The sequence below is a fragment of the Podarcis liolepis genome (assembly GCF_965112155.1).
Source record: "Podarcis liolepis genome assembly, chromosome: 2".
Lineage (NCBI taxonomy): Eukaryota > Metazoa > Chordata > Lepidosauria > Squamata > Lacertidae > Podarcis > Podarcis liolepis.
Genome location: NC_139555.1, coordinates 14,362,791 through 14,382,313, shown reverse-complemented (window position 1 = coordinate 14,382,313; position 19,523 = coordinate 14,362,791). Strand labels below are relative to the sequence as shown.

At 44.8% G+C, this 19,523-nt stretch overlaps 2 protein-coding genes across 6 annotated transcripts in view; one reads left to right on the top strand and one right to left on the bottom strand.

Moving 5' to 3' along the window:
• Positions 1 to 2,686: 2,686 nt before the first annotated feature.
• NABP2 (nucleic acid binding protein 2) lies at positions 2,687 to 17,958 on the bottom strand. Of its 4 annotated transcripts, XM_083490420.1 has the most exons (9): positions 17,905 to 17,958; positions 14,561 to 14,664; positions 13,986 to 14,088; positions 12,436 to 12,540; positions 10,920 to 11,058; positions 9,038 to 9,109; positions 7,013 to 7,094; positions 5,731 to 5,797; positions 2,687 to 4,401 (listed from the first exon to the last, which is right to left on the bottom strand). In XM_083490420.1, the coding sequence occupies exons 4-9, from the start codon at positions 12,512 to 12,514 to the stop codon at positions 4,205 to 4,207; spliced, it is 636 nt and encodes a 211-aa protein (XP_083346546.1). In that variant the 5' UTR covers positions 12,515 to 12,540; positions 13,986 to 14,088; positions 14,561 to 14,664; positions 17,905 to 17,958; the 3' UTR covers positions 2,687 to 4,204. The 4 variants fall into 4 exon arrangements, with proteins under 4 accessions (XP_083346546.1, XP_083346547.1, XP_083346548.1 ...); XM_083490421.1 differs by lacking the exon at positions 17,905 to 17,958 and having other exon boundaries at positions 14,487 to 14,623; XM_083490422.1 differs by lacking the exon at positions 17,905 to 17,958 and having other exon boundaries at positions 14,512 to 14,612.
• RNF41 (ring finger protein 41) overlaps positions 17,428 to 19,523 on the top strand; it is a 34,247-nt gene continuing 32,151 nt past the window's right edge. Inside the window, exon 1 of one of the 2 annotated variants that reach the window (XM_083490442.1) lies at positions 17,428 to 17,675. The gene's annotated coding sequence lies outside the window, so the exon portion shown is untranslated. The remainder of the gene's footprint in view (positions 17,676 to 19,523) is intronic. The other variant, XM_083490443.1, reaches the window with a different exon arrangement.

The following is a 19,523-nucleotide window of genomic DNA, read 5'->3' as shown; positions in this document are numbered from 1 at the left end:
TGTTAGGCTGCTGAATGAAAAGATAACAACAGGGCAACTGACTTTTGGGTTTGGTGGGTGTGCGTCAGTAAAGGAGGGGAATTAAGACTAAGAGAGCTGAGGGGGGGGGGTGCTCGTGTAATCTCACTGTATACAAGTTGTACAAGTGACAATAAAGTATTTCAATATTCAATTTCAATAGTTACTTATCTCCTTGGCTCAGGGGTCACGTAACTCCATACCCTCCAACATTTCTCCGATGCAAATAGACACATCCCACCATACCCTCCAACATTTCTCAGATGAAAATAGGGGTGTCCTAGGGATAAGCGGGACATCTCAGGATCAAATCAGAAAACGGGACAGCCTTTATAAATCTGGGGGGCTGTCCCTGGAAAACGGACACTTGGAGGGTCTACCCACACACCCACTGGTAACATGGAGATAAACAATAAGAGTTTACAGTATATGCATTTTAAAGAGGAATTTTAAAGGAACTAATAAACATACAGATCACCTCCCACCCACAAGACAAACTGATTAACTCCTGGTTTTACTCTTGTCCAGTCAGAGCTATGCAAAGGCCTGGATTTCTCATTTGTTTCCTAAGGTAGTCTGTCCTTTTTTTACTCCCGAGGATGGGAATGAGGCAATAAAAGGATCTTCACCTCAAAGGACAAGAATATACTTTTAAAATCAAATAAAAATTATGTTAGGGTGGCAAACTAAATTTTGTGAATATACTGAACTACCCAAGATGACAGCGTCAATCAGAATGCAATCAAAACAAAAATTAAGAAAGGAATGGAAACGTGTTGAAGAATATATTGTACAAAATCATTGTGTTAGAAATTTCTGGACAAGTATAGATTGAACCCATTAAGTTAAGCAGCTATGTTTTTAATAGATGAATGATCATTCTCATGAACAAAAATGAACACAATTATTAGTGGGGGGGGGGGTTAAGTAATAAGTTGGATATCACGCATGTGGGTGAAAAAAGTCACATGGGTATTTGGGTAAAAGGGGAGGTGGTTATAGGGTTAGATGTGGGGAATTTGTAGAAATAATGTATGTTATGTACCATGTTGAATGTGTATCACAATTAACATGTAACTTGGATTAATTTAAAATAGAATATTTGTTGAATATGATAAATAAGGCAATGGCATGTACAATTTTACAATATACAGAGGATAATATGTGCAAAGAAACTGGAGAGAGAGGAGCTGAGGGAGGGAAATGTAAATGGATATATTGATTGATAATTTGGTTGTTACGATTTTTCTATAAAAATATATATTAAAATACCGTATTTTTTGCTCTATAAGACTCACTTTTTCCCTCCTAAAAAGTAAGGGGAAATGTGTGTGCGTCTTATGGAGCGAATGCAGGCTGCGCAGCTATCCCAGAAGCCAGAACAGCAAGAGGGATTGCTGCTTTCACTGCGTAACGATCTCTCTTGCTGTTCTGGCTTCTGGGATTCAGAATATTTTTTTTATTGTTTTCCTCCTCCAAAAACAAGGTGCGTCTTATGGTCTGGTGCGTCTTATAGAGCGAAAAATATGGTAAAATAAAATAAAAGGGGGGGGGATTATTATTTTTTAAAAAGGAGAAAGAATAGGGAAGTGCCAGCATCAGATTTAGGGTGGTCCGGGCAGTTCCTCCACACAAGGCAAGCAAAGAGGGCATATAATAATAATAAAAATAGCTGTTGTTTTACTAAAACCTGTATTTATAAATGTACCTACTCAAAGTTAGGCCATGGTCAGATAGACAACTGAGTTGCTGCAACCATGGCATAGTGCACTTGTGAGAGCATGCGCAGAACGGGAGGGTGCCAAATAAATATTTATGGCGGCAAATTTTGTCCTCGCTCCAGGCACCAAAATCTGCCCCTGGAAAGTGCCATAGCTCATTGGTAGGGAATATTTTGCTTTGCATGCAGAAGGTAAGACTGGGAATGTCCCCCTATCTGAAACCCTGGGTTGCTGCTGGTTAGTTTGAGTACTTAGGCAACACAAAGATTGATACACCAACGGTCTGACTTAGTGTAAAAGGTGCTTCCTATGTTCTTAGATGGTCTCTCAGGTCCACATCTGTCACAAAGTCCAGGATTTCCATCTTGCAAGTGTGACCATGCTTCAAATATAACCAGAGATCAGATATAAAAAAATAGGTTTCATTGTGTTCAATGGTACTTATTCCCAGGAAACTGATTAGGACTGCAGTCTTATTCACAAACTGGGTAGTAGGCAGGGAGTTTAGAAAAGGGTAATTCATATTACCTTACTTTGTGTAATCACAATCTCAACAAAGCTGGCAAAGGTCAGTTGGCTAGATTTACTGAGGTATTGTTATCTACACAATTATGTCATTTTGTCCTACGTTTGTAAGCAAACAAGAAAAAAGTTACTTCCAGTTTTGCACTCACATCGATTGTTCCATGGAATGACCCATATTCTCTGATCAGAGACATTCACATTGTAAAGAGGATTAAAATATTTATTCCCCAAACATTCATGAATAGTACATTCAAACTGTCACATCAGATTTTAGACAACAGTGACGTAGCTTTAAAAAAAAACCAACCAGTTGAGAAATTCAAGCAATTACTCTAGAGTGGAAAACAGAAGGAAAGAGAGAAAAGGAGACAAGGACCCAAACTGCTAGATAAAATAGCACTTCAAAAAAGAGAGAGAAAATGTTTCTTCTGAACATTTTATTGGCTTTTGAGAAAGTGTTTTAAGTTTGGCAAAACGATTTTGTAGTGTTTAAATGCCATCTTATCTTCCTTTCAAAACTTTTACCGTTCCATTTACAAGGCAGACTATTCTGCAGATTCCTTTTAGCTAACTGAAACCAGGGCAATCAATAGCTTTCTGGAGCCCTTGAGCCTAACAGGCCCCTTAAATGTTAGGAGAGAGGAACAAGGACATAGAGAACAGCAATGATTAACCCCAAAAGAGGTTAAAGGGGGTAGTCTGAGTAGCTTTCTTACTTCACACAGGGTCTGGACCAGTTTAGAGGCAAACACACCTTACATCTGGCTGGGCCTTCTACCAAATGAGAACCAAGCTGGCAGCACTGGCTTGTGAGCCTGACAGGCCTCAGAAAATATGCCCAACACTGCCAGCCTTTGATGCCAACCATGCTGAGATACGCTGGAATAAAAACACAAATCTATTTAAAGTTTTCTGCACAATAATAGAAATTAAAATATAACCGAATCCTCATTTTTCATAATTTAGATTTGGGCATGTGTGTGTGTTTTTTGAGGTTTTTGTTGTTGTTGTTTAAAAGCTTCTCAATTTAGCCACACATCTAAATCTAACACCATCATTATATCTACAGAAACCTAGCTACAGGATGCTGTGAGCTACAATATCAATCAAGAATATGTTTGGGGGATACAGCAACAGTGCCATCTCACTGGCCGGTTCTGGATAGTCACTCAGTTTGGCTCGGAAAAAGTGGCATAAATTCTGTTTTGTTTGTCTGGGTACACCTCCTCCTTAGAAAACATCTCATGAAACTCAAGAGCCTTATGGAAACTGAAACACAACCTGTCATTTAGCCCACAATAATAATTAACAAAGCCACTCGGTCTAGAGTTGTTTCATAGATTTCGTCACAAGTCCACAATAAATAGTTTTAAACCAGAGATGGGGAACCTGTGGACTTTCAGATGTTGATGGACAACTCCCATCATCCCAACCATTGGCCATACTGGCTGGGACTGATGGGAATTGGACTCCAACAGCCCTTGAAGGATCACATCTTTCAAACCCCTCTTTTAAGGGTTCTACACTTTGTTTTTTAGAAGGGGGTTAAAATCAAGGACGCATGCGCCTGTAGCACAGGAACATGTCATCTGGGAAGTTAGAAGGGAGCAATGAAACGCAATCAGGTTAAAAGGCGGTCGGGCAGACATGTTAATTTCCTGCAAGGAATCCTGAAAAGAACAAGTTTGACCTGGGATTATCAGCATAAACGCACTCAATACCCTCACCCGGTACTTGGCATCGCATGTTAAAAAGGAGATTTCAGTGGCTAAAATACAAATTGGTTTCGTACAATTCAGAGTCTCTGCATCCATAGCCTGGCCACCCGTCTCTTTTCGGTGTCAGCCGCTCTGCCTCAAAGCTGATCAGCAGGAGGCAAAGGTTAACACAGCAGGCAGTGGAGGGAAGGGACAGAAAAGCAACCCCAAATCCTGTGCTTGTTATCTCTTGCTGCTTCGCCGTGTCTCTTTGCCATTGCTGACTGGGTTAGAGGATGACCCTGAGGAGCTTCCGCTCTGGTGGTTGGGCTGGCTCCGGGTGATGCGGCCGCTGGTGGGGTGAGAGGGGGCACTAGGTGTGTGGGTGGAGCTGCCAGATCCAGTGGTGATCAACCCGTTGCCATTCTGGTTATCAGTGACTAAAAGAAAGGGAGGGGAGGGGGGGGAAAGAAGAAGAAGAAGAAGAGGAGTTTGGATTTGATATCCCGCTTTATCACTACCCGAAGGAGTCTCAAAGCGGCTAACATTCTCCTTTCCCTTCCTCCCCCACAACAGACACTCTGTGAGGTGAGTGAGGCTGAGAGACTTCAGAGAAGTGTGACTAGCCCAAGGTCACCCAGCAGCTGCATGTGGAGGAGCGGGGAAGCGAACCCGGTTCACCAGATTACGAGTCCACCGCTCTTAACTACTACACCACGCTGGCTCCCAGGAGGAGAACAGAAAAACCTTACTGGAACCCACAGAGATGGAGCCAACAAATCCATTGGTATTCCTGCTGGGATATAGTAAAAAGAGTCTTCTGCTTGTTGTTTTAGGAACTAAAGTAGCTAGCAGATGGGAAATGTGGCGTTTTCAGTTGAATGCCAGATGCATTCAAGTGTGTGGAATACACAACGCTATATAGATCAGCTCTCACTGCTAGCTTTACAGGAGGGAGAGAAAGAGCGAAGTATTTATTTCATTTTAGAGAAGGGAAGCCTTTGTGCAACACTGTGATAGAATATACGGTCAGAACGTTTCTGCTGACAGATGCTGTTTTTAGAAGCTGTAGGACTGATCCAAAAAATAAGTAACTGATTCAATAAACAAATCACATACCTAGTTTGGGTTTTAATTTAAAATTATCAGTTGCCAATTTAAAAAGAAAAGAGTACTAGCTTCAAAGGATTTTCCTTAGGGATGCAATAGGAAAGAGTTAAATCCCCCCCTCCACAGCTTGCTGTAATTCCAGCAATTATTAACAACTGCCCCCCACTCCACTGATACTATTTGAATTTTAAAAAACCAAAACTGTACATTAAACAAAAAGATTTATTTAATGGGCAGTATTCAACTGCCGAAACCTGTCAGTGCAAGGGTTTCGTCTATGCAGTGTGGCTCCCCACCCCAGCCATGTTCCATTGTGCGCGCTGTGCACCCTCGTCAAATTTGCCCCCGAGGGTTTGTGGAACCCCTAGGACAGATTTAGGAGGCACAATTTGGGGGCGGGAAGAGAAGGGGATAACATTCCATTGCAGAAGCATAAATCTTTGCGCTGACAGAACATTCTTGTAATATCACATTGGGTACAATCCACTGCCATGTCCAATTTGACCCTTAGATAGGCCATGAGTCAGATGTCGGCCATTTCCAGGCTAAATAATACCAGGAGGCACAAAACCCTGACATGCACGACTTGTGCTTCTCTCACCTGCAGGTATCCGTTTCGCTCAATGGTACTAGGAAGTGCAAGATCATTCGCTGCCTACCTGCTGATGACGTGGAAGGCCCTGCTGTGGTTTGGGAGGCTGCGGGCGCTGCGTTGTCATTCTGTGTCTGTCGAAGAAAGCAAAAGTCTACTGAATTTTTTTGACATATACAGAAGTTCCACAGATACAACAGCCATGGGCAGAGGAGGGGCGGGGGAAGGTTTACAGAAGTATGCTGAAATCAAGCCTAACTACAGCTGTGTACACACCATACAGTGGTACCTCAGGTTAAGTTCTTAATTCGTTCCGGAGGTTCGTACTTAACCTGAAACTGTTCTTAACCTGAAGCACCACTTTACCTAATGGGGCCTCCGGCTGCCGCCGTGCTACTGGAGCACGATCTCTGTTCTCATCCTGAAGCAAAGTTCTTAACCCGAGGTACTATTTCTGGGTTAGCGGAGTCTGCAACCTGAAGCGAATGTAACCTGAGGTACCACTGTATATTTAAAGTACATGACTTCCCCCAAGGAATCCTGGTAACTGTGGTCACAGCACCCTTAAACTACAATATTCTTGCGGGTTGGTGCATGTGCTTTAAACATATGATGTGTACACAGCCTGAGAAGGAAGAGAAAAATGTTTTATAAGTCAATTGTGCAGAAAACAAGAGGTTATCAGACGAGGGAGCAGGGCTAGAGTGATTACTGTTTCCCCAAGAGACCTGTAATGTGTCCACACTCATCTAGGCAAAGTGGATCTTGGAAGATGTTATCTAGCACCCTAGAGAGAGGGAGGGAGCACATCTACATGCTAAGGAAGTCAATTCCATCCCAGTCAGCATTACTCACTCTCGAGTCAGATCCAGTAAGGCAATCCAGAAGAATTGCCAAATCCGTAACTGAGAAGACCTCCCTGTGCCATTAAAGAGTTACACCAAATGGAAAAACCCTCCTCTTTGCAGCTTCACTCCCTCACTGTGATGGGTAAAATTTGTGCTTTCCGCTCTGCTCTTAATATACAGGAATCCTCCCAGGCTCTGGACCTGAGACCTTACGGGCTTGCTTCCTGAAAGATTAAGGTTTATAATCCTTAACACCCACCGTAGCTTCCATTTTCTCAGGGCAAGGAAATGCAACAGCTGCCTGTAGCAAAATACAATATAAAAATAAGCATTGGGGTATAGAGGAGAGCTGCACTGAGTGTAGGGTGGTCACGAGAATTTGGAGTGATACATTTCCCTGCTGTAAAGGGAGGTATAAACACCCCTTCTGATTCGGTCAGGAAGCTCTTCCTTCAAAATTCATTTCACCCCCCAGCGTTAGTTAAGAATCCTGATACTCACATTTTTGTTTTGCGACTGCTGGGCAACATAGTCTGGGTTTGGCTCACTGAAATTTGGCACTTCTGAGTAAACCATACAAAACCTGGAACAGGAGGGGCAGCAGATAAAACGCAGCTGTCAGTCCACTGACAAATGTCCGTCCAAAGTGGCTGGGGGAACCCAGCCAGATGGGCTGAGTATAATTATTATAATATTATTATTCTCCCTCTCCCTACATGTATGCAGCTCTACATGGGCAGTGAGGGATGGTAACCACATGCCAATTAGCAGTAATAATTTAGGCCTGGACCTAGATTAATGCCAGACATCAACAAACCCAAACTTTGACAATATCCTTTGAAGTATATACTTTTATAGGAGCGGGGAAGCCAGGGCTGCAGGAGGTAATAATAATAATAATAATAATAATAATAATAATAATAATAATAATAATTTATTTGTACCCCGCCATCTGGCTGGGTTTCCCCAGCCACTCTGGGCAGCTTCCATAGAAACCAAAAAACACTAAAATATCATACATTAAAAACTTCCCTGAACAGGGCTGCCTTAAGATGTCTTCTGAATGTCAGGTAGTTGTTTATCGTTTTGACATCTGATGGGAGGGCGTTCCACAGGGCGGGCGCTACTACCGAAAAGGCCCTCTGCCTGGTTCCCTGTAGCTTTGCTTCTCGCAATGAGGGAACCACCAGAAGGCCCTCGGCGCTGGACCTCAGCGTCCGGGCAGAATGATGGGGGTGGAGACGCTCCTTCAGGTATACTGGACCGAGGCCGTTTAGGGCTTTAAAGGTCAGCACCAGCACTTTGAATTGTGCTCGGAAACGTACTGGGAGCCAATGTAGGTCTTTCAAGACCGGTGTTATGTGGTCTCGGCGGCCGCCCCCAGTCACCAGTCTAGCTGCCGCATTCTGGATTAGCTGTAGTTTCCGAGGTAAAATAAAATCTCAAGCTGTCAAAATCAAAACCTGACAGCATGCATTCCCCCCCCCCCAGGCTATGGGTAATCTAATGTCCATACTATTGAAAAGAAGAAGAAAAACAATTTCAGAAATGGGTAACAGCAGCTGTGCAAGTTCACTCAAGAGAGTTTCCGTTAAAGGCAGCAGCACGTGGGAACAACCTGAAGACCCCAACTACAAGCCACCATCAACCCCAGCCAATATTACTCATATAATTACTCGAGCATAAAAGCTCAGGAATGGTGGGTCTTTTCATAGAAACATCCTGGGGGGGGCGGAAATGGGAATCATTTGTAAGGGAGGTAGGAAGGCTTTTGCCTTAGATTACAAATTAGTGGATGCCTTTTGAAATGCACAGAGGGGTATTTATCCTACAGAGTTAATTAAAAAATAATGAGCATTTGTAGTACAGTTATGGAGGGCAGACGGGACGCGGGTGGCACTGTGGGTTAAACCACAGAGCCTAGGACTTGCCGATCAGAAGGTCAGCGGTTGGAATCCCCGCGACGGGGTGAGCTCCCGTTGCTTGGTCCCTGCTCCTGCCAACCTAGCAGTTCGAAAGCATGTCAAAGTGCAAGTAGATCAATAGGTACCGCTCTGGTGGGAAGGTAAACAGCTTTTCCGTGCGCTGCTCTGGTTCGCCAGAAGCGGCTTAGTCATGCTGGCCACATGACCCGGAAGCTGTACGCTGGCTCCCTCAGCCAATAAAGCGAGATGAGTGCCGCAACCCCACAGTCAACCACGACTGGACCTAATGGTCAGGGGTCCCTTTACCTTTATGGATGGCAGGGGGGAGAGATTCTTATGCAAGCAATGCCTCTCAATGTTCAATACATTTGCTAACTGTAGCCTGAACCGTTTATTACGGTGCGGTCAGCATGCAAAGTAGTCACCAGTCTTTTCTAACTTGGAAGCTGCCTCCTTGACTTATGGTGGTGATAGCCCCTGGAGCAAATACTATCCTTTGGTGGGAATCTGGCTGTGTGTCTGAACTTTAAAAAAATCAACCATGTACCAAACCTCCAGTTCCAAAAAAGCAACATTGGCATAAGCCAATTACAGGCCTTACTCTCCAACTTTCTGCAAGTCTCCTCCACGTCCAGTGTACAAGGTCAGGCAGCCTTTGAAAACAGATGCATACCTAGGAGAGAGAGACCCATGGTTAGGAACAGCACAACATTCCTCTTATAGGTAGAAAATGCACCAGCTCAAAACAAAATACCCAATTTGGGGGTACCTTGAAGCACAGACGCATAAAGTTGTTCTCCAGTTGTATGATGCATATTGTTCTATTTATAAAATTTGTTTATACCCCACATTTCAGTATAAAATAGTCCACCTGTCTTCTCAGTTAAGTCAATTGAGTTTCTGTGCATTTCTGGATACTATTGGGCATAATCTGCACATTTTTAAGTCTCATTACAGCTAAGAAGTCTTAAGCTGCAATCCTATAGCCACTTACCTGGGAGTAAGCTCCACTGAACTCAGTGGAACTTACTTCTGAGTAGACAGGTATAGGGTTGCACTGTTAAGCACTTTTTACTTCCTCTGGATGAAGTTCAGAATGTTGCCCTTCAGCTGCTGGGTATCAAACAAATAATAATAAAAAAAAGAAACACTCAGTTTAACTAATTGGGGCTGGCAAAGTTGGGACACACCAGCAGTACTGCTATTCCCATTTCGCACAGAACACCCAAGAAGATCACAGGCAGGGCAAGAGGATAATTCTCTGCACATCCCTCCCAGATTAAACTGTGCTCTCCCCATCCAAGATCCTGGAGCCAGCGCTGAAATTCATTCTGAATTAGTTTAAACACATGGAAAGCCACTACCAGGCAGCACAGACAGGACTCAGACAGATGGACTAAGGGCCTGACTTGGTTCAAGGTGACTTCCTACGCTCCTGAATGGGGTAACTTGCCACTGAAGGACCAGGTGCACAGCCTGGGAGTCATTTTGGACTCACAACTGTCCACAGAAGTACAGGCCAGTTCTGTGTCCAGGGCAGCTGTTTACCAGCTCCATCTGGTATGCTGGCTGAGACCCTACCTGCCTGCAGACTGTCTTGCCAGAGTGGTGCATGCTCTGGTTATCTCCTGCTTGGACTATTGCAGTGCACTCTATGTGGGGCTCCCTTTGAAGGTGACCCAGAAACTACAATTAATCCAGAATGTGGCAGCTAGACTGGTGACTGGGAGTGGCCGCCGAGCCCATCTAACACCAGTACTGAAAGACCTACATTGGCTGCCAGTATGTTTCCAAGCACAACTCAAAGTGTTGGTGCTGACGTTTAAAGCCCTAAATGGACTTGGCCCAGTATACCCGAAGAAGCGTCTCCACCCCCATCATTCAGCCCAGAGGTCCAGCGCCGAGGGCCTTCTGGCGGTTCCCTCACTGTGAGAAGTGAGGTTACAGGGAACCAGGCAGAGGGCCTTCTCAGTATTGGTGCCCGCCCTGTGGAACGCCCTCCCACCAGATGTCAAGGAAATAAATAACTATCTGACTTTTAGAAGACATCTGAAGGCAGCCCTGTTTAGGGAAGTTTTTAATGTTCTGTTGGGAGCTGCACAGAGTGGCTGGGGAAACCCAACCAGATGGGCAGGGTATAAATAAATTATTATTATTATTATTATTATTATTATTATTATTATTATTATTATTATATTGTGGGATGTGTATTGTGCAAGGAAGATAAGAGCTAAGATAAGGGCTAAGAATGTGGACAGAAAGATTAAGCAGGTGAGCTGCCCCCACCTGGATTATATATTATTCTTATTATTATTCTTATTATTATTATACTATGTGATCTTAGGTGTATACCTGAAAAAGCCTAAAATGGGCCCAACTACCTGTTACTTCTGGGGCTGGGGCTAAAGCTCCACTTGGAGAAAGGAACATCCAATTTCCCCCACTTTCTCCTATTGCACTCCTATTGGAAAGGTGGTCCATACCCTTTGGTGAGTCGGATGATGTCTCCTGGTTGGATGAGGTTGCCAACATCGTCCCACACAGAGATGTTTATGCTGCCAGTTTTGTCGGCTACTTTACATGTCCGCACTTCATGGCCATCCTTGGTCTTGGTAACCCGGCCTGGTGGCAATAATAATAATAATAATAATAAATTTTATTTATACACTGCCCTCCCCAGCCAAGGCCGGGCTCAGGGCAGCCAACAAGCAATAATAAAAACAAGTTGAATGCATACAACTTAAAAACAAGATTAAAATACAACATTAAAACATTAAAATGCAGCCTCATTACAGTAGGAGAAAGGAAAAAAGAAAGAGGGGGAGGGAATAAAATTGACTCCAAGCCAAAGGCCAGGCGGAACAACTCTGTCTTACAGGCCCTGCGGAAAGAGATCAGATCCTGCAGGGCCCTGGTCTCATGAGGCAGGGCGTTCCACCAGGCCGGGGCCAGTGTTGAAAAAGCCCTGGCTCTGGTTGAGGCTAATCTAACTTCCTTAGGGCCCGGGACCTCTAGGGTGTCGCTATTTATGGACCTTAAGGTCCTCCATGGGGCATACCAGGAGAGGCAGTCCCGTAGGTACGAGGGTCCTAGGCTGTGAAGGGCTTTAAAGGTCAAAACCAGAACCTTAAATCTGACCCTGTACTCCACCGGGAGCCAGTGCAGCTGGAAAAGCACTGGGTGAATATGCTCCCATGGCAGAGACCCCGTGAGGAGCCTCGCTGCAGCATTCTGCACCCGCTGGAGTTTCTGGGACATTCCGGTAGGATTGGTTAGCAAAATTCACGGTTACCAAAATTCAAGGCAGCTAAAAGGGTGTTTCTGCTTTCAGGCTAGAAGTACAGGCTGGGAAGCAGCTCCGTGCCAATCCCACCCCATGGAAACATTTGCAGAGCGCAGCTCTTTATCACCAGAAGAAGAAGAAAATGAAACATTCCTGGAAAGGGGAGAGGAAAGGGCACCCTCAACTTGTATGGCATTAACAAGAAAGGAACCTAGGAGTATTATTGACAATGCAAGTGATATGGAATTGCAATGCATGCTATATAAATGCGGTGACAATATTCTGACTTGCAACAGGGTACATCAGTACGAGATGACAGTCCAAGGAACCCACAACACTCAATATAGCACAACACTTTTCTGAATCCAGATAAAAACACTGTGCTAAAAGCACAAGTTGTGGGGTTTTTTTAAGGCAAGAGTAAAAGAGCCTTAGATTCTTCCATAAGCTGCACTCAGCCTGACAGCAATCCAGTCTGCTTCTACATTTCAAAGAATCCTATTCAGAAATACTAATATTGATCATGCAATGTCACCTTTCATTGGCTACTGATAGAAGGAAGTCCATGTGCAGCCCATAATTAATAAAGTAAAATAATGTGATGGTTCTATGTCTTTTAATATGATTCTGTGAAGCAAGGAAGCAGATGGACCTCTCAGCTGTACTGCAATAGGTTTTTAAAGCATGTTAGCCATTGTCATCTGCAGAGCACTCACCTGTTTCTAGAACAATGAATATAAGATTGAGGTTTTTCAAGCCTGGTTTAATATCCTTCACCAATGTTTCTGTCGTCATTTTGAATGGCTTTTGATTTCCAGTATCTGAGTAAACAATTATTATTATTATTACTATTATTATTATTATGTCTTAATATCCAGCAAACAGAACAAACGAAAAAGGTGCTGACTGCAGTAGATAATAATAAAACCTTGTTATTTTAACCTTGAGCAGAGGCACTGTTATTTTGTGACTTCCTCTAAGGACAAAGAAAGGCATGTTTCAAATATGTCCAAAAATCAGAAGTTCCACCATGTAGACACAAGCGCAGCTGCTATTCCTAGCTTCCAGAATTAGACTGTCCAAATTTTATCAATTTCAATATGTTTTGTATTACTCTTTCCCCCCGTCATTCTGTGTGAAAAATTCCACAAATCAACAATTTTGAACAGAATGCCAAGAATGACTTTTTAAGAAATCTGGTATATGTCAGTTGATATGAAAGAACAGGTGGCCAACCTGTGGACTTTCAGATGTTGTTTCCGCCCCAGCCATCATGGCCAGTCATCAGAAAATGCTGGGAGCTGTAGACCAGCAACATTTGGGGGTGGGGGAAGGTACAGATTATCCACATGATATAGAAAGTAAAGGTAAAGATAAAGAGTGACCGACTCTGGGGTTGCGGCTCTCATGTCGCTTTATTGGCCAAGGGAGCCGGCGTACAGCTTCCGGGTCATGTGGCCAGCATGACTAAGCTGCTTCTGGCGAACCAGAGCAGTGCACAGAAACGCCGTTTACCTTCCCGCAGGAGCGGTGCCTATTTATCTACTTGCACTTTGATGTGCTTTTGAACTGCTAGGTTGGCAGGAGCAGGGACCGAACAACGGGAGCTCACCCCGTCGCCGGGATTCAAACCGCCGTCTTTCTGATCGGCAAGTCCTGTGGGTTTAACCCACAGCGCCACCCGCGTCCAATTTGTAGGCAAGACCAATTTATAAACAGAAAGGCAGTTATGAAAATATCCATCAAATGTGAGAAAAATAGGCTATTTTGCTTAGTTCCAGTCTCTGATTTTGGAATTTTGTGTTCATGGCATTTTGATTTTTGAACTAGATTAATGTCAGATCAATTGCCCTGGTCACATTTTTTAAAAATCTCAACAGACAGAAATGCAAAAAAAACCCACAAAACTTTCTGGAGATGTTGTTTTGAGTTTGTAAAAGAACCCCATCCTGACACCACAATATTTTTAACCCTTCACTTTATAAGAGCTTCAACTGATTACAATCTTTGAACACAAGCAGAAGATCACCCTCTTTTACACACTCCAAGATTTACAGCTAATAACATGACTTGAAGAGTGCCATTCAATGAACAAGTAAAAGGTCAACAATTCTCTTCCATTTCTGTCTCTGCTCATGCGCAAATTCCAGCAACACTTAAAGCACTATAGCTGCTGTTATTGCTATGGATGTGAATATTCTATTTTTATGCAAATTATCAACCTGCCCTGGTATCAGTTTAAAGGGTCCACACTGATCTTTATTACCTGTTTTGAGCACCGTACACGAAAGACTTCTTTGGCATGTGTAGAAGACTGGTTTCAAGAAAACGGGTATAGCATCCTTGCTTGTGTTACAGTTCACACACGCCTGGAAGGAAAAGACACCTTGCTTTTTCGCAGATCTTCAACCACCGATCTGATCAACACATGCAAAACTGATCTCCTGGCTATTTATTTTTGCTGCCGGTTTCCCTTCTGGGTTACGCAAAGATCGATCGGCTGATACTTAAATTTCTGCACCGTGATTAATATTCAAACGGGAGGAAAATAAGTTTAAAACTCCACGACCCTCAAGGTCCCTTTCAACTCTACAATTCCATGATGATATGATTGTAAGTTAGTAAATATACTGGTGAGCAGCTCCCCAACCGCCTCACGCCTCCCCCACGAAACATGGATTCAACCAGCCCTGCAACATGCACCGATATTTTTCCCTGCCGTACGCAAAGTACAGGAGAGCTTATTAAACTCCCACATTCTCCTTACCAACCATTCCGAGTCTATTAATTACATTTCGAATAAAAGAAGATCACGACCACCACTTTTCCAGTGAAACAGACCTGGAGGAACGTTGGGTTGCAGACATTCCAGGAAGTATCCTGCTGCGTCCAGCGCAGCCAATCGCGTGGCGAGGCTTTCCTTCGACATGCAGGAATGTTCCAATCTTTCAACCAATTGGAGGCAAATAAAGTATTAAAGTGACAGTATCACCAACTGATGCGTTTGAAAAATCGATAGCAGAGGGTGCTGTGAAATTCTTCGAGAAGAATTTCCAGCTATTTTGCACTTGATGCTCCGAAGGCTTGACTTTTCAAGTTAGTTGAACGAATCATGAATGAATGAATGCATTAAATAGATATATATTTCCAACGCAGAAAGATACTCATGTAAGCCATAGCTGTCAACTTTCCCCCTTTCTTGCGAGGAATCCTATCCTATTCCCTTTAAAAAAGGGAAACGTTGACAGCTATGATGTAAGCACTGGATTCTACATAAATATCATGACCACTCATAGTATTTAATGAAAAATAAAGCAGAAGTGATGCTAATATGATACACTTTTGGCCTTGATCTTTATTGGCATGTCTGAAATGATACACTTTTTGCACTGTGGTTGTTTTGTGTTGTCACACTTGTGAGTTGATTCACACAGCATTCGTGATATGACAAAGTGTGTATACATGACAAATCAGCAGGTGTACAGCCCGATCAGCGCATACCACAACGTTTTCAAAAGATGGTTGGTTTCTATCACTGTGAATTCCTTCTTCATTCTTGATAGAGGTACTGCATCTGGTTTAGAAACCATCACAAACTCTTCAAATGTCCCTATTTTCCAGGGACACTCTCGGATTTACAGATGCTGTCCTGGTTTCTTATTTGATCCCAGAATGTCCTGCTTTTCCTTAGGTAAAGGTAAAGGGACCCCTGACCATTAGGTCCAGTCGTGGCCAACTCTGGGATTGCAGCGCTCATCTCACTTTATTGGCCAAGGGAGCCGGCGTACAGCTTCCAGGTCTTGTGGCCAGCAGGACTAAGCCGCTTCTGGCGAACCAGAGCAGCACATGGAAACGCTGTTTACCTTCCCGCCGGAGCAGTACCTTTGACGTTTTTTGACAGAATTACAAGCCTGGTAGATGAAGGGAATGCAGTGGATGTAGCCTACCTTGATTTCAGCAAGGCATTCAACAAGGTGCCCCATGATATTCTTGTAAAGAAGCTGGTAAAATGCGGTCTTGACTATGCTACCACTCAGTGGATTTGTAACTGGCTGACTGACCGAACCCAAAGGGTGCTCATCAATGGTTCCTCTTCATCCTGGAGAAGAGTGACTAGTGGGGTGCCACAGGGTTCTGTCTTGGGCCCGGTCTTATTCAACATCTTTATCAATGACTTGGATGATGGACTCAAGGGCATCCTGATCAAATTTGTAGATGACACCAAACTGGGAGGGGTGGCTAACACCCCAGAGGACAGGATCACACTTCAAAACGACCTTGACAGATTAGAGAACTGGGCCAAAACAAACAAGATGAAGTTTAACAGGGAGAAATGTAAAGTATTGCACTTGGGCAAAAAAAATGAGAGGCACAAATACAAGATGGGTGACACCTGGCTTGAGAGCAGTACATGTGAAAGGGATCTAGGAGTCTTGGTTGACCACAAACTTGACATGAGCCAACAGTGTGACGCGGCAGCTAAAAAAGCCAATGCAATTCTGGGCTGCATCAATAGGAGTATATCATCTAGATCAAGGGAAGTAATAGTGCCACTGTATTCTGCTCTGGTCAGACCTCACCTGGAGTACTGTGTCCAGTTCTGGGCACCACAGTTCAAGAAGGACACTGACAAACTAGAACGTGTCCAGAGAAGCAGACACGGAGCAATGGATCCAAACTACAAGAAAGAAGATTCCACCTAAACATTAGGAAGAACTTCCTGACAGTAAGAGCTGTTCGACAGTGGAATTTGCTGCCAAGGAGTGTGGTGGAGTCTCCTACTTTGGAGGTCTTTAAGCAGAGGCTTGACAACCATATGTCAGGAGTGCTCTGATGGTCTTTCCTGCTTGGCAGGGGGTTGGACTCGATGGCCTTTGTGGTCTATTCCAACTCTGATTCTATGATTCTATGATTTGACGTGCTTTCGAACTGCTAGGTTGGCAGGAGCAAGGACCGAGCAACAGGAGCACACCCCATCGCAGGGATTCAAACTGCCAACCTTCTGATAGGCAAATCCCAGGCTCTGTGGTTTAACCCACAGGTTTTTCTTAGGATGTCACTATTTTCATCAGAGAAATGGTGGAACATATGGTAAGATGTCACTATTTTCACTGGAGAAAAGTTGGAGGGCATGGAGTTATTTGACCCCGGAGCCATCTGAAGACAGCCCTTTCTTTTCATTAGGTCAATTTTAAAAGGGTTGTACAATACAGGACTGAGACCAAATCACACACTGTAATTTTGTTCCTACAGATGGGGAAGGGTGAAGTTGTTTAGAAACTTTAAAAGTTACAATGGAGATTATGCAAGAGCTGGAAAAACCAGTTTCTTCCCCAAAACAAGGAATGTGGATAATGTTTAGTTATTCTGATCTCAGAGACTGCTCTTGTAAGGTCAAATGTAGGGTTCACCCCGATCGAGGAGGATTCGAGCCGCCGGCTTTCTGAACGAGCAATTCCAAGAGGATCAGTGGTTTAGACCACAGCGCCACCCGCGTCCCCCTCCAGGATGTGCAGCCTCCGACGTCTCTCGAGTCAGCGGGATCAAACAGAAACGCGGCATTCTAAGCATCAGCGCCATCTAGGCCCCGCCCCCAGGCACGCCCATAGCGGAAAGGACCACGCCCACCCGCTCTTTTTCTCTGGTCTGGAAAAGGCGGAGGCAACCTTAACCACAAAGCCCCGCCATTGGCTAGAGCGGTCGCGGCTCGGGTTACACCGCTGTGTGGGCGGGGTCGTTCATCCGGGTTGAATCTGGCGTGTTTCCGGCGGCGGCGGCGGGTTGGGGGGGGAAAAAAGAGAAGAAAATAGAAGGGAAATTCGGGGTTACGGAGCTACGGCGGGTTCCGAGCGGGGCCTAGCGGGTGCTTGAAGCGGGTGCAGGTGGCGGAGAGCGAGCCTGGTCTCGCGTATGCGGCGGGGTGACGTTGGAGGGCGGGCGTGTTTTTGTTTCTGAGGTAAGTGGGGGCGCCTGAGAGGAAATGAAGGGAGGAATGGGCGCGGAGGGGAGACCGCCGGAGCTCCCGGTTATCTGAGGGGGGCGTCGCGAGGCGGGGAGCCCGCGTCTGAGGGGGCTGTTGGAAGTGTCGGAGACCCCGACTGAGGCTCCTCTTTCTCCCCCCCCCCTTTGCACATTTCGCAAATATTGGGCTGCCCCCACCCCAATTTGGACTCGGTGGGGCTTACCTTCCCAGGCTTGTGCTGCGAAGGGGAAACCTGGGATGGAGGAGAGAAGCTGGCCAGCTGTGGCCGTTTCGTAGAACCGTGGAGTTGGAAAGGAACCCCCGAGGGTCATCTAGACCAACCCCCTTTTGCCCAGCTCGGGGCTCGAACTCACAGCCTGAGGTTGATCTAACTCTACCGACTTAGTTATCCCAGAGGCTTCGGGTCTGTCTGTGTGTAATACACAGGTACCTTGGGTTAAGAACTTAATTCGTTCCGGAACGAAGTGCAAAAAGATGACTTAAAGCTTTCATGAAATATCACATAAAATCACCAGTTTGTTTCATAGGTTATTTTTAGAGTTACGAGCACTAACCCTCTCTAAAAGCTGTACAAAAGCAATGACTTTGGCTTTGATGTTAAACTGGAGGAAGTAGTGCTTAAATAATGAAAGGTGGTTGCTTTCAAGAATGGACTTGTCAATAGTTCATGTGTCTATGAAAAAAGTTGTTCTGCCTAGTTACTACTTATTTGTGTAGAAAGTACTCTTTCTGGAGCTATATTTATGTAAATGCCTCCTCCCTCCTCCTGAAAAAAGGCCTCACATGGCTTCTTTCAACTACAGTGGTACCTCTGGTTATGAACTTAATTCTTTCCGGAGGTCCGTTCTTAACCTGAAACTGTTCTTAACCTGAAGCACCACTTTAGCTAATGGGGTCTCCTGCTGCGCTGCTGCTGCACGATTTCTGTTCTGAAGCGTATGTAACCTGAAGCATATGTAACCTGAGGTACCACTGTATATCTATATGTAGTCTTGCAAACTGCCTTGAGAACTTGTTGTGTAGTCGATACGCAATTTTGGTGCATTTTGGTTTTTGTTTTTGTTTTAATAAAAAAAGCAAGTCATCAGTATGTGGTCATTGGGGTAATAGGGGACGCCTCGGCAGCCACGGTGTTCAGCGGCAAATGTTTTACTTGGGACAGAGTTGGCTTCAGATCACTTCGTGGGAGTTGATGGGAGCTTTAAAAGATGGGTTGGGTGAGGCAAGTAAGAAGAAGAAAGAAGCCCCGTGCCCTCTGCCCTTTGGAGAAAGGGAGGGTCTATTAATACAGAAATATAAAGCACCAATGTAATGTGCATGACGTACATAGTCTTTAAAAAACAACAACACAGAATGGCCACAAGAAAGACATGTCCCTGCCCAGATCAGTTTACAGTAGATACGCAAATGCATGCGTGTCCACATGTTTAAGTTTTAAAAAACCGTTGGTAGAGAATCCTCCACATAGTGGGATGATCTAGAAAAGCGACTGGCACCGTTTCTGAGGAAAGGATCCGTTGGGAAGAATTCATGTTCTGGTGAAAGATATTCAGGACCTGGCGGAGAGGTCCGCGAAGCCTGGGAGCGCTGATGTCAGCGCGCGCAGGCTTCGGCATGCCGGCAACCCTCCGCCAGCAGCGGCAGCGCTGCCGCTGCTGGCGGAGAGGTCCGCGAAGCCTTGGCCGGACAGCTTTTGAAGGCAGGCGGGGGGGAGCAAAGACTTTTGCCCCCGCCAGCCTTCAGAAGAGGTCCAGGACCTCTTCTGAAGGCTGGCGGGGGGCAAAAGTCTTTGTCCCCCATGCCTGCCTTCCCAGGGGCTTT

What these genes read in the sequence shown, in the direction of transcription:
- NABP2 (XM_083490423.1), bottom strand. An exon ending in ATTCATTGTTCTAGAAACAG is followed by an intron (nt 11,059 to 12,435) that starts GTGAGTGCTCTG and finishes TATTGCCACCAG; the next exon opens with GCCGGGTTACCAAGACCAAG. An exon ending in AGCAGTCGCAAAACAAAAAT is followed by an intron (nt 5,798 to 7,012) that starts GTGAGTATCAGG and finishes TTTCTTCGACAG; the next exon opens with ACACAGAATGACAACGCAGC.